We start from the raw sequence: 14367 nt of genomic DNA, 5'->3' as shown, positions 1-14367 counted from the left end.
ATCCTGCTTACACACCCTCCTACTCTACCGGCTTGACTCTGCACTACTTTTCAAACCATCCTTTCCCTTTTAATTGTTTTTGTGAATGTCATCTGGCTCAAATGAATCAAAAGTGACTGCAGCTAGGGATTGTTGACACCAAACAGAAGGACAGGCCTTCTCCAGCATCGATTAAAAAAAGGGTTACAGTAGTTAAAACTGTAGCTCCAAATACCGGTTCTTGCGATAATTAAAGATTGCACTGTTTACACATTCAAGCTCCTAAATTTGTGGCATGTGAATGACATTCGGGCCTTTTGGCAGCCACACTAATCGCCAGGCATTCTCTCAGTGACTGTCAGAGAAGAGGGGGGAAAAATTAAGCAGCTGCAATACGCCCGAAATGAGTTATTGTAATTACATTTAATTAGTTTAATTAGTTAATTATTTTGCTTACAGCTGTACAAGAGACTGCAAACATTTGTTAATATCACATGCCCTTTACCAGTATGGGGTGATTCCACAGTCACACTAAATCATGAATGCATATGTAGGAAGATTGAGAAATGTTCAGAGGCCAGCTCAGTTTCTCAGGAAGAGCATATTTAGCGACACATTTGGCACAATAAAAAAAAAAAAATCTGAAGAAACAACTCGTAAAACACAGAGAACTGGGAACAAAATTACCACCCCAAAATACAAAAGCAAGGAGAGAAGGAGCTGCCCCAATGGCATAGGGTTTGGCTCAACAAACTCCAGATATCAATGAAATAATTACCTCATATTTTTGAAAGCAGTGTTTCCCAACCATACAGAATGGTAGTTCAATTATTTATGATGTATCTAGGATTGCTAGCGAATGTACTGTGAGAAAAATGGCAATGGTCTCTGTCTCTCTCATCAGGGTTTCTGCCTTCAGTCCCCCACCCCCATCCCTTCTTCCCAACAGGCATTTTCATCCAGATAGCCACTGTCCTATGATTGTGAACAAACACTGGTGTCTTATAAAACAATGAAGTCCTTCAAAGTGAAAACGCATCATAAAGACGTGAATGCACAGGAAAACTTGGCTTACTTTGGTGGGGGGGAGAAGAATCCATACCTTTTTTTATGACAGACTGGTCCAATAGATTCATGCCGCTGTTATTGGCATCTTCAACTGACTGTGGATATAAAAACATCACTATTCAAATCGACTGGATATTAAAGAATCGCACACATAAATCATGTCATTCCAAACTGGAGTTTCTGTTATTTCCATTTATATTAATTCACAAAGGGAGGTTTTATTATTATTATTATTACCTCCAAATGGACACAGAAATGAAATTCACCCAAATTATAAATTCTTCCAATGGAAGAAGAGGAAAGAGGGAACTGAGAGGCATCTGGGATGCAGGATTGGTTTAGTGATTATATTAAACATAGATATTACATAGACACATAAACTTATATTATTCGCTCTTATGAATTGTGAAAATTTGGCAGCCGCTGAAAGATTTCCACTGATATTAGTCAGAGCGATGTCTGTTTTCTATGCTATCCCAGTGCATCTTAACCCCAGAGTCATTTTACAAATACATAATAGTTTACATTATAGGATTTTAATTAAAGTCTGAGCAATTTGGAATGGAATGCAAACAGCAACACATAGGAACACGTTTGCAGGCCGTCAGGACCGCACACCCACTGAGGTTCACACACATCTCAGTGCTGTGTGAGCTTCCTGCTGCAGGACAGTCCCTGCAAGGGACCTGCACAATCTGCTCCCCCTGCCACTGCTGCTGCCCAACAAGAAGCACACCTGTTAGGAAGGCAGTAACTACAGACATGCACACACACACACACACACACACACAAACACAGGATCTCCCGGTGAGCAGCACCTGGGTCATGGCAAAGAACAGTCACCTTTCTTGCCAGTTGCATTCCAGAGAAGGAAAATTTTGACCCTAGATGTTGGCTGCACTTCAGAGGGGAAATGGCTGTTAGAATGATATTCTTGCTGTCAGGATGCACTAGGCTTCTAGCTGTGCATCCCAGGGCATCCAAAGGCGGTGGATTCCCACCCTCTACTCCCCACTGAAAATCAGGGTTAGCCTTTCCTGCAATGTCCAGCCGCTTTCCTTGATCCTTACAAACCTGTTTGGACCAATCTGTCATCCTCTCTACAGAGGAGTAAAAAGCAAAGGGCTTAAGAGGGAGGCTGTGTTTAGACAGCACCTCCCACCCACTCAAGCTGCATCCCCAGACAGGGTGTGTGTTCATCACAAGGAAGAGACTGTCTACCCCAAACAAGCAGCACATTAGAAACGAGATGATCTAATCACGGAGGGGGCATGTTAATTTGTTTCTTTTTGTTTTTAATAGCCACTCCTCTGTTCTCAGAAAGATGAGGAAAATTGTTATTCCCCATAAGAACCATTTTCCATGTTGCAACATGCCATCCCCATCTTAAAGTAAAAAGAAAATGCTTTAAAAAAAATGCTTCATGTAACTTGTTCGGAACTCCCAGGAGACCCCACCATGCACACCGGGCGCGCACACACAAGATTCACGCCTTTCTGTGCTCACGTGTCTACAGTGGCGACGTGTCCACGCAGGACAGAAATATTCGCCTGTGTCTGTGGACGGGCAGACCCGCGATCTTACGGGCCAGGACCGTGCCCCCCCACACCTCACCCTCACGTCGGTACGTAAATATGTATATACGCCTCATCAGCGACGTGGGGTAGTTGTGGTAGTTAATGAGAAGGCTCTTGTCTGATTTTCTATCTAATTACGGCCGCCTGCTGGGTTTTTGTACAGGATATTCACGCAGCATGCTGGCGCTTAATCGTCACAGGGAGGATCGTAAAGATTTAATTAGGACTGCATGCGGAAGCTCGGAAAAACAACTCAGACTCGTAATTACTAGACTTCTTTAGTTAAAAGTGATACCAGGGGTTGCTTTAAGACAGTAGGGTGTGTTTGAGTGTGTGTGTGTGTGCGTGTGTGTAGGGGCTTTGACTTAACATCTTCATATGTTTACACTCAGGTAGGAGAGGTGATGAGAGGTTAGAGAGCAAAGACCAGAAGAAGGAAAGAGGTGTTCACAGCAACTGAACAAACTCCAAACCGAGTATCATCTCCAGGTCTCTTTCTTTCTGATGCTTTTTTCTGAGTTTTTAACACTGTCCCCACTCCCTGCGTGCCTGCCCGTGCCCGTGTGCGCGCGCGCGAGAGCACACACACACACACACACACACACACACACACACACACACACAAAATGGGTGAAATGTAGCATACCAGAACCCAAACAGCGATTTGCTGGTTTAATAGCCCCTGTGAGTAAATTGAAATAGAAATTGACAGGGTTTTATAGTTTCATTTAAAAAATATTAGAAGCATTTGGTTAATTAGCTCTTCTCTTTTGCTTCTCTCACGATCCGGGCGGTGCCCCGCGTGTGTGTCTGGGTCACACAACATCTTGCCCCAACCCTGGGCCAGGTGAGGACCCTTGGCTGAGAGGCCACTCCCCCCTCCTTGGCCTGGCAGCTCCCTGGTATCTGCTGGATCGCGGCTGGACTGACATAGATCCGGGACACACACTAGGCCCCTGAGATGGAACAAGTGACTGGGGTCCAGGCTGAGGCACCTCTGGTCTCTTTTTACAGATGGGGGGGGGGCAGCGCAGCCCACCCATACCGCAGAGGCAGGAAATGGGAAACGCTGAAACCACCAGCCGCTCCTGCCACATAGTCCCCTGCGCTCCTGATCCCTAACTCAGAAGGGGAGCCTCTGGGATGGAACAGAGGAGGCGCAGCCTCTGGATTCAGGGGTCTCATCTTTGGTTCATCTCTTCCCCTGTCTTTTTTTGTCACCTGCCCCGTGTCTTGTCAAGCACACCCGGCGTCAGGAGGCCTGTCACCGCGTGGGAGACAGAGATCCTCCCTTTCTCCTGGGAAGACTCAGGGTGAATTCCTCTTGACCCCTGGCACCGAGGGTCGACCCTGAGAAAGTCTCCCGGGCCTCCCCACCTTGCCAGGGGACCTGCTGAGATGCTTCCGGGGGAGGGACAGGGAGAGATGGGGTGGGCGGGGAGCAGCCAGGGCCCTGGGCCTTCGCTTTCTCTGCTCTGGGCTCTCTCCACCTCCCGGGCCTGAGCTCCAGCCGCAACTTCCATGAGGATATTCTCCCAAACACACACCAACCTGACCTGTTTTATTCTCGCCTCTTGCATCTGACCAAACCCTCCAAAGTTCTCACAATTCTGCCTTAAAAATACAATAAAATGACTAAAAGCAAAGAAACCTATTCCCTCTTTGGGTGCAGTCTCTGAGTTTAGTAGCCTGAGCCACCCCGCCTGCAGAGTGGTAGTGACATAGCCAATGTAGCGTTGCCAACAGCAATGCTGATGAGTTGATCCACTTTCATTATCTAGCACTTTGAACCATACCCACAAAGGTTAATTTAAAAACTTTTCCCCCTAGACAAGTATTACCCCAATGCATTAAAAACACACACACACACACTATTGAATATTTCCTTTCTCATATGATATTCTGAAATGAGCAATACCTTCAGGACAGAAACAGTTAAACTTGGTTAAATCAACAAAACTACCACTTATGACTATGGGTAATCCAGCCACAACTCAGGTGATTCCATTATTTCTGGAAATAACTAAATTTCCCCTAAATCAGTAAACCATCATAGATGAGACACAGGCAGCATTTAATGCTATCACCACATTTTAACTGTTCAAAATACATTTTCTTCAGCAAGGTAAAGAGAAGGGACTCATGCACCCTTTCTCTTTCCCATTTCATGTTCCTTCGCTTTAGAAGTATGTCTATAATGGTGCATAATATAGACAACCATGCCAATGAGATTGAAGAATCCCTTGAAAACCTTTCAACCATATTTATCTTTTCTAGAGACTACATTAAAGAGCAAAAGGAGACCTGCTCAGAATCACCCAGTTTTCAGAAATCATTTCTTTGATGTTTCTTTGTTTAATTTAACCAAGTATTCTCCACCAAATCAGGCTCCATTGTGTAGGTTGCAGATGGGATAGTGATGGGGTGGGGGGGTGTTTGGAGCCTTTTGTTTTAAGAAACAAACATGTGATGCCTCTTCAACTGGTGACACTGGGGAGAGGAGGGTGCTAGCAGAAAGAAGGACTGGGGAAGGACGTGGAGAATGTTGCTCAACTGCCGTTTCATGGTCCAAACGGGGGAAAAGAACCTCCAAAATGGTATGTGTCCTCATGAACCCCCAAACAGAACATTGACTTTCTGGGTCTCTCCCCATAAATCTTCCATTGCTCAGATGCTGCCTCTGGAGCTCAGTTCTCTTGGAAAAGGGTTCTACAGCTTATGGGACATTCAAAGTAAGACCTGGCTTGAACAAAATAACACATTTTTCTTCCAGTGTGCATTGTCATGCTTAACAGAGTCTTTGCAAATTTAGCAGGAACCTGTATAGAGGTCCCTGCACCTCCATGCTGCAGCTCCAGCCTCCGGGCAGCCAGGATTCCACCTGCCACATCAGGGGGCCAGACCCAGGGGGGTAGGTTGAGAGGGCACCCGGCCTGGTTACACAAAGCCAAGAGAACTGGAAGGAGTACCCTAGCTAAGGCAAGACAAAAACACCTAGCTTTGATTCTAATGACCCCAAACTAGCAAAACACAGTACACTTTTCTCCTTCATTTTTTCATCTCTCACACTTCTAGCTTTCGTCATCGAAACCCCAGAAAATGCCACTAGAGAGTCATACAGGTAATACACAGTTACATACATCGAGTCCATCTGCTCCTATACAAACTACCTTCCCTCCACCCCTCCAAAAGACAGAGCTGTCCCTCCCCACCCGTCCCCGCTCCCTGGGCATTTGTTACTTATTGTTTGTGTGCCGTTACCTGGACGTCCTCCATGCCGGGATGGCCGAGGCCGTGCAGCGAGAGGCTGTCCCCCATGCCCGCGTCAAGGCCGTGGTGTGCTGAGTGCAGGAGCACGTCGGGCCGGCGGACCGAATGGTAGTCCCTCCGGGGGTCGAGGCCCGAGAGCTGGGGCAAGGCGGCCCGAGGCTGGGGCAGGAGAGAACCGGCTTCTGAACCCACTTCTTGCCGCTGCCGTTGCCCCCAGGGATGCTGCTGGGGCTGGTGGAGGGGGTTCAGGGAGTAGGGGTCGTTGACGTGGGAGTAGGGGTCCTGGCTCTGGTGGTAAGGGAGCGGCTGGTAGGGGGGCGGGAAGTAGGGCGGCTGGAAATCTGACGACGGGGTGTGCGACAGCGGCGGGGCGCTGGAGTAAGGTCCTTGGGACACCGAGCCCAGCTGGGAGAGCCGCGAGCTGTGACTCGGGACGCCATCGTGCCGGTCCTGGGAGCGGAGAGGAGAGAGAGAGAGAAGGGGAAGGGAAAAAAAACAAAAACAAAAAACACAAGCGACAGATGGAGAAACCCGGCTTGGGCATCCTCTTCCCAGGACAGGGGAAACAAGAGTCTGAAACTTAGCCTCCCAAGCTGACTCAGAGGGTACATGATTTCAGCAATTCCAAACGCGAGGCTTTGGGGGAACATGGGGGCGACTCACCCACTGAACCAACATCTAAGCCTTCTGTTGGGGTGCAAAGCCGGCAAAAGGGATGAGGTAAAGTAACAGTGTGTATGGGGTTGGGGGAGATGATCAATTCCCTAATGAAAAATACAGGAGTCTAATACACTGTATTTGTTCTTCTGGGTGTTTTAGACTATGTTTTTCTAACTCTTCCAGAGGTCCAAAGCATAACAAATAAAACTTCCTACTATTTTCTGTGCTGCTCCTCTCGTTCAAAACCAACTTCTGCCTTTCTGGCAACCCAGCCCGCTGGCCAGGAGTTCCCCAACACCACCTGGTCATTCCAGGACACCTAGGAATCTGCCTGATCTGAGTTTCCTGTCACCCCTTCCTCCCCAAGAGGAATTAAATAATTTATGTAGTGTTGGGTCGAAATGGATCTCATTCAAAAATCATATCCTGAGTCCGTCTTAAATTAAGTTGAACTGCGGTTCAAAGGAGTTCTTTCTAAGGTTGCTTTTCAGTATCTAATATTGTCCCTACTCCAGGGTGTGAAGATGAAAGACCTGGGGTTGGGAGGGGGGGAAACCAAAAAATAAAAACAAAAGGCCTAGACAACTTAGTGTTGGTCCTAAGTGGACTGCTGAACTCAGTGAAAGGGGAAGGTGTGCCTGAGTGTGTGTGTTTCTCCCTCTCCTCTCTGGAAATGCCATGGTAAAGTCCCCATGGTTCTTTCTGGAGAAATAGTCACCTAAATTTCCCAACTGCGATGGCAAATAAAAAGTTTTTCTGTTCGGCCTCCCCCTACTCCCCAGCTGACTCATGGAGCTCAGACAAACACACAATGCAGAGAAGCAGCTGCAGCCTCGTCCAATTATGGTGCTAAATTACCAAGCCAAAGGCGCTCGAAGGAAGACAGAGAGCGAGAGTGAGACGCACACACAAGAGACAGAGACAGAGAGACAGTGAGAGGAGAGAGCATGCAATTCTGGTACAACGTGAATCCAGACTCACCATGGATGAATAGGTGTGGACTAACATCTGGAAAAAAAAGCCTGGTTACTGCTCAAAATCAAACAATGATTTAAAAAAAAAAATCAAGGAGTCCAGCAGAGAAACGAGCTGGACACAGGAGCCGAGCTTGAGGTGTTTCCAGGACAAGCCATCAAAAAAAAAAAAAAAAAAAACCCCCCCCCACCCCCAAACGAGATTGGCGACGCCTGTCACACACAGACAGAGCTGTTCATCGGCCTCTTGCTTGTCTTTTTGGCCTTTTTTCTTCTGCGGTTCTTCGGGGCTCCAGGAGCAGTCCTCTTCCGCCCGAAGCTGGGCTCAGACTGCTCGGGCGCCCCTTCCTCCCTCCGCTTGCCTACACCGCCTCATAATAATTGATATTCATGACTATTAATATTACACGAGTACTTTAAAGGGAGAATGGAGGACAAATGGAGCGTGAAGCAGCAGCGGGCGCAGAGCTCCCCTACTATTGTAAATGACGTTCATTCAGTGGAGAATTACTAGATGTAATCAGACGAGGGGGCTGGCAAAGGCAGACCGGGGGAAAAAGTTTAGCAGGAAAGAGGCAGAACTTCAATTAACTGAGCCAGGGACGCGCGTAAAGCAGCCCCTGCTCCCCTGAACCAGACGGTGAAGAAGAGAGCATCCTTGGGGTCTTGTGCTGAACCGTAGGTGTCTAGGTTCCTGGAGAGGGACTTTCCTAATGGGAAGAACTGACCGCCCTAGGTGCTTGGCGCGCAGATTACAAAACAAAATAAAAAGGCGTTGCCTCCCCCTTTGGAGGGGAGAGCAAAGGAACCGGTGGGCCCGGCTGTTTACAGTGACGTTTACAGACTCACAGTATACTGGAGATGATGCTTATTTATTAAAGGACAGAGGCGAGATGGGGGGCTTTGCATCCCTTGTGTAGCCTTTCCCTCGTTAGTGCTCCTGCAGTCTGTGATTTTTTTAACTTCAATTTAAAATATATGCAATCAATCTTCAAGTACACTAAAGTTATCCTTTCCAGGCAAAGCCAGGGGCAACAGAAAACCTTTTTGGACGTTTCAGGAACCCGTTCAACTGGCCTGACTGCCATTTCTGTTAAAGTTCAACCTTCCTCCCGACTTAAATAGACTCCTTCCACCGGCTTCGCGTTCTCTTATATTTTTTTGAGCAGAAAAATTAGGCAGATAGGAGTACCTGCAGTATCTCTTGTCTCTCTCCGTCGGTCTCTCCTCTCTCCCACCCTCTTTATTCTCCCCTCTTTCCCCCTTCCACTCCACCCCTCCCTCTTCCTCCCTCCTCCCTCCCATTTAGCTAGTCTACTTTTGGATTCTTAGAACGAGTTTATCCTGCTTACTTTTCGGAACCCAGTGAAGCCCCTCTATATACCCGGAGCTATTTACACCGTGGTTCCATCGCAGCCCGCGCCAAGCCCACTTTGGGCGCTCACATTCTTTAGGACGGTTTTAGCGCCTTCGACTTGACCATTATCCCGGCTGTTAAAGAAAGAAAAGGAGGCCGAACCGAAACAAACCCCACCAGGCGGAGGCGCGGCTCTCTGTTACAGTCAATACACAACCACAAAGAGGAAAGGAAAGTCCCAAGTCATCATTGCGCAGAAAGACGAATCTCCTCTCTCCTCTCTCTCTCTCTCTCACTCACACACGCACACAGACACACACACACACCCCAAAATCAAGATTTGGGGCTGGGCAGAGCTGGGAGATTCCTGGCGCGGGCGCGGGGCGCTGCTCTGAAACTCCACCAGTGGCCGTAAGGCGCGCGCCGGCTCCTCGGAGCCGCGGTCTGGGTCGCGGGGCTGGGCCGGCGGAGTCGGGAGGAGCCCACTCCCAGGGTCCGCAAGGCGGCTCCCCGTCCGGCTTTCTAGGATCGTCCCGGAGCGGGCGGGGTGGCGTGTCCCCCGCGGGTTGGGGATCCTCTGCGTTCCACCGCGACCGCTTCGTCCGACCCAGCGCTTCCCGTGCCGATCGCCCGAGCCTTGGCTTCTCAACGTCCCCTCTCCGACTCCCTCCCGATCTCCGGCCACCGCCCGCTCGCCAGCTTCCACCTTCCCCTTCCCCAATTCCTCTGCCCCTTTCCTTTCACCTTCCTCCAAGCTTTTCTTTCTCTCTTCCCTCTCTCGACGTCTCCTCGGAATCTTCGCTTTCCCCTTCCCCCCTAGCCCCTAATTCGGGGGCTCCCCGGCTGGTGCGCTCGGAGCGAAGTTCCGCGGGCCTGGGCCGCTGTCCCCGCTCCTTCCGGCCGCCCGTCCCGCGCGCAGCCCCGCCACCCCGCCGCTCCGTCGGCGCCCGAGACCCGAGCGCACGGCCCGCGCGCCCGGCCCCAAGGAGGCAGACGCCCGCCGGGCTGCAGACAGCATCTCCATCCGAAGGGGAGTCCCCCTGGCCTCAGCGCTAACGAACCGTGCGCACTCAACCCGGGTAGAAAATTTCGTTAAAAATGCCAAGACATGGGGCCGTTTGTACGCCCCGAGTCTCAAACAAGCGAAACATGAAAGAAAAAAAGAAAATTAAAAAAATTGCTATGGCTCCTTGGCTTGCGCTCTCTCTACATCCATCTATCCGTCTGTCCGTTGACCACCCTCCTTCTAATTTTTCGTGCTCTACTTGGATCCGTTTGTTATCGATCTCAAAATTTTTATTAAAAATAAAAATTCAAAGCCCGAGTCTGTTGCGAAGGAGGCTTGAAAGTCTAATTCTCTCCCACACTCAAAACGAGGAGCCTCTGCCTTTATTGGTCTCTATTTTCTCTGCCCACATTCACTAGCACCCGTTCCTCATCAGATCCTGAAGGAGTGGGGGGCGAGGAAGAGAGAAAGAAAAATAAAATACCAAAAATCAGAGAAATCTCCTAGGTTAAAGTAGTCAGATTTCCACCTTAAAGTCCCTTTTCAGAATGTCGAAGTCTCCCCAAGCCAGCTTTTCGAAAAGTTAGAGAAAGCTGAGAAAACCGGCCGGAAATCTACAAGCAAATAGCTTAAAAATATAGATGAGTTGGGGTGTCAAGAAGCTCAAATTCTCTATCTGCAAAGCTCTAAGATGCATCTGGGGGTGTCGGCTCACCTCATAGATATCTTCGTACTTGACATTCTCCACGAGCTTCCAGAGCATGATGGCAGCCTGGTCTCTAGGAGGTGAGTGCATTCATGTGAGGAGCAGATGTCTGGCTTCTCAGGACTCCGCTGTCTGTAATGATCCATCTATAATTGGAAATGGGGGATACACACCAAATCCGACGCTCCTCTCCCATCGCAACTTATATCTGTTGTCTCAAACAATAGGCTGGAGAAGTAAGCCTCAGCTGAGAGAAAAACATGATTACACACACTGGAGTTAGATGCAACCCACAGACATATATATTCTAAAAAATCATAAACACGTATTTACACCCAGACACCCACATTTAGTTATATAAGCACCCCTGGGTCAGGAAGAGTCTACAGACTCTAAACATGTATTTAAAGGAGAGAGAGAGTTGGTCAGCATGATTAATATAAATATACACATTTAAAACCTCTATATTGAAAATGATGAATCATTGTACCCACTGATTTAAAATCTTTACAATTCATTTGGGGAAACCAGGGTGCCCACAGTTCCCCCATTTTCTTATGTAGATTTTAAAAGAGGACCATTACTGAGATTTTTAAATACAAAAGCTCCTGTTCTTGTTTGTTCAGCAGGAGGCTTTTGAAAGCTGGATTTGGGGATTTTAAGGGTGATCTCTCTGTGTTGATGGCTACACAACTTTTTTTTTTTTTTTTTTTCTTCACTGTACCTTAGTCACTGTAGAACAAAAAAGCCGGCTCACCACAAGGACCATTTCTTATATTTTCCCAGTCATTCTGCCCAACACATTTAAAAACTTAAATACTGTGTAACCACCTAAGTCTGTCCTACTCATCCTTTAAGGGTTGTTTGTATTTTCAACGGATTCCATGTGCCATTCTTTCTTTGGCTGAAGTCTCCATTTTATGAAGTTTTTGGGTTTTTTTTTTTTTTCAGATGTCGGAAGCAACATAGGTGTACAATCTCGCAATGTTATTTTCAAGCCTTCTTTGCAGAGGGATGGGATGTTTTATATCTGCATTTGTTGTCTATAACTTTTAAGTGGTTTTAATCACGGAGAATCAAGAAATGGTCACCTGAACCTTTGGAAGGTTTAAGAATGTTTTTTCAAGAAGATACTGAAAAATACTTTAAGATATGTGGGGGTTTGTTCGTTTGAGTGTATTTTTTCTTGGTAAGGTAATTTGTATAGCTTTTTTTTTTTTTTTTAAGAAAAATATAAACATCAACAGGAACAAAGTTAACCGAACCTCGAAAATGGGCGCCCTTTAAGGCACAGGGTTTCCGAATTTCATCGAAGCAAACGCTCACCTCCTTGCCCCCTTTCCCCACCCCCTCTATTTTTCTACTCCCGTCCAGGGTGCGGAAGGATTCCCACTGCCAGAAGGGAAGTCCAGTGGAGGCTCTCTGCCCCTGGGGCAGAAAATAAATGACAGGAGGGAATGAGGAGGGACCAGGGCAATTTGGGGTGGAAGTTATTAAACCTGATAAGAGTGAATCTGCAAAGGGCGATTGTCTCTAAACCTCTGGACTGCCGAGCGCTGCCTTGCGCTCGAAGGAGAGGGCTCCGGACAACCGCGGTGGATATCGATTCGATCAAAACCAGGAGACGCTTCATATCGTGCAGAATGAACAAGTCTGCAGATTTTTAATTTATTTTTTAAAAAGATAAGTCACATGAAAGAAACTCGAAGAAGGTGCATCAGAAGGAACTTCAGAAATGTGCCCTTTCCTCGTTTCCAGTTTAATTTTTATGTTGTCTTTCCCTCCCTTCCTCATCTCTCCTTCCTTTTTCCCTCCATCCAGTCTTCCTTCTACCCTCCCTGACTCCTTCCCCCACTTTCTTTCTCCCTTCTCTTCTCTACTTTAAACATTAACACTTTAAATTATACAAAATCTGTACAAATCTTCGGCTAGGAGCCTGACCGAAGATTTCCTTCTTTGCTCCCGAACCTAGTCTGGACATGGGCAGGCATTCTTCCTGATTTTGTTGTGTGGTGGGACGTGAAACGGGCTTTTACCTTCTCTTTCCAGACTTTCCAGAACTAAAACCAATCTCAGATCAATATTGTCCAAGATAAATATTATAGACTTGGAAATTCAAATTCTCTAGACAAAATTTATTAATGGGAATAGCTGTCTTTTCCCTTTCAAGTCAGTAATTCCTTTATCCTTTTTACTTAAAGATCATTCCAACCCAAATAAAAAGCACTTGGAAAAAAACTTAACTTTTTTTCTCTAAATGCTTTTAACACCTTTTCATCTCTTTTTTGTATATCATTGCTTAGTCTAAAATAAATAAACTCTAAAGCTTGAAACAAACAAAAAAGCCTGAGAAGGATACTTTTATATAAACAACTACTTAAAAATACCTAATATGTTGTTAGGGTAACTATTTTACATAGCCGTATATAGAGAATTTCAATTTTTCCGTGTGTAATTTTATTTTGTGGTACAATTGTGTATTTTAAAAATTAGAAATGTCTTGAAATATTTGTTTGAAATTTAAATTCTTCAGAAAAACGGATATCTGGTTTATTAGGAATGAAGCATAAATTTTAAAATATGTACACATATACATATATGTAAGAGATACCCAAAGAAATACATAATTTATCATTAAAGTCCGAGTCAATTTTTCAACGTGGGCATTATTCAAAAAATCCTTGAAATTGCAAGGGAAATTTTTTTAGGAAGCCTTCCCTAAGTCATTGAACGGGCAACAGCGCCCTCTGTCGGGGTTTTGTGTAAGCAAATTCTGCACGAAAGCATGATTTTTTTTTTTCCCGAGAGATTTCTTTCGGTTCTTCAAAACCTGTTATTACTAAGGACATTTTAAAAGTTCAAGTCTTATCATATCTACTAATTTTAGAAATGATTTTTCCGCATCTAAAAATTCCAAATGCTTCAAGTATGTACAAATAAAAGCTCATTCTCTTCTAAGAAAAATTTCCTAACTTGAGCCAGCTTCTCTCTAACTTTCCATTGCATTTCGCTTTAACCTCCAATCACGTGATGCAGGAAAAGCTTCCCACGAGGACTCAATAAATGCAAAACAAAGGCAAAGGCAAAACAAACTCTGGTTTCGAAGGGAAGATAAACGACCCAATGTATGTATTTTCATCATCATTTCATTTTCCATTTCATCATGCCTTACACACACACACACACACACACACACACACACATATATATATATATATATATATTTGTTTTTGTTGCTTTTTCAAGGCTGGTACACCTTGAACCACCCCAGGTTCATATTCTCCGCTCTCACTTAAATTTATTTCCGTTTTTAACAGCAGGAAGGACGGTTGATTATACTCCCCTTTCCTCAGTCTCAGAGAGAGGGACTATTTTCCGATAAATGTAGGAGCCATACATGGAAGTGAATGCTCTTAGCATGGAGCCCTCTGCTGGCGGTTTTCTAGTAGATTTCGAACCTTTTTTTTTTTTTTTAATATCATCGAAAAATATTTGATTAAATCAACTATTCCCACTCTGATGTCTCACTTCTTTCTTCTAAAAATCTAATTAAGAACTGTCCAAATTTCTCCGACTTCCTTCCTTCCCCTATTTTCATAAACTCTCTCTCCCTGTAGCTCCTTGTGACTGCCTTTTCTTTTACACAATACGCTGTCGGCCTGGGTTTCCCTCTTCTGTCATTCCAAGCCACAAAGACAGTAAAATGGGGGAACACCAAGATTTAGGATTACCGTGTCACTTTAGGACCCGGATCCCTTTCATTTGGGTGT

General features: G+C 46.0%; 1 protein-coding gene across 9 annotated transcripts in view; it reads right to left on the bottom strand.

The window, feature by feature from the left end:
- Positions 1-11244, bottom strand: part of TFAP2B (transcription factor AP-2 beta) — a 30682-nt gene extending 19438 nt beyond the window's left edge. For 3 of the 9 annotated variants that reach the window (XM_010818219.4, XM_010818218.4, XM_010818220.3), the window contains exons 1-5: positions 11092-11226; positions 10607-10844; positions 7536-7562; positions 5886-6344; positions 1082-1142 (exon numbers count right to left, since the gene is read on the bottom strand). In XM_010818219.4, the coding sequence (XP_010816521.1) occupies positions 1082-1142; positions 5886-6344; positions 7536-7562; positions 10607-10687 (628 nt within the window). In that variant the 5' untranslated portion in view covers positions 10688-10844; positions 11092-11226. 9 annotated transcript variants of the gene reach the window in all.
- Between the last annotated feature and the right edge of the window lie 3123 nt (positions 11245-14367).

Source organism: Bos taurus, chromosome 23 (assembly GCF_002263795.3).
Source record: "Bos taurus isolate L1 Dominette 01449 registration number 42190680 breed Hereford chromosome 23, ARS-UCD2.0, whole genome shotgun sequence".
Lineage (NCBI taxonomy): Eukaryota > Metazoa > Chordata > Mammalia > Artiodactyla > Bovidae > Bos > Bos taurus.
Note: the sequence above shows the minus strand (reverse complement) of the source record. Positions and strands in the feature narration are given on the sequence as shown.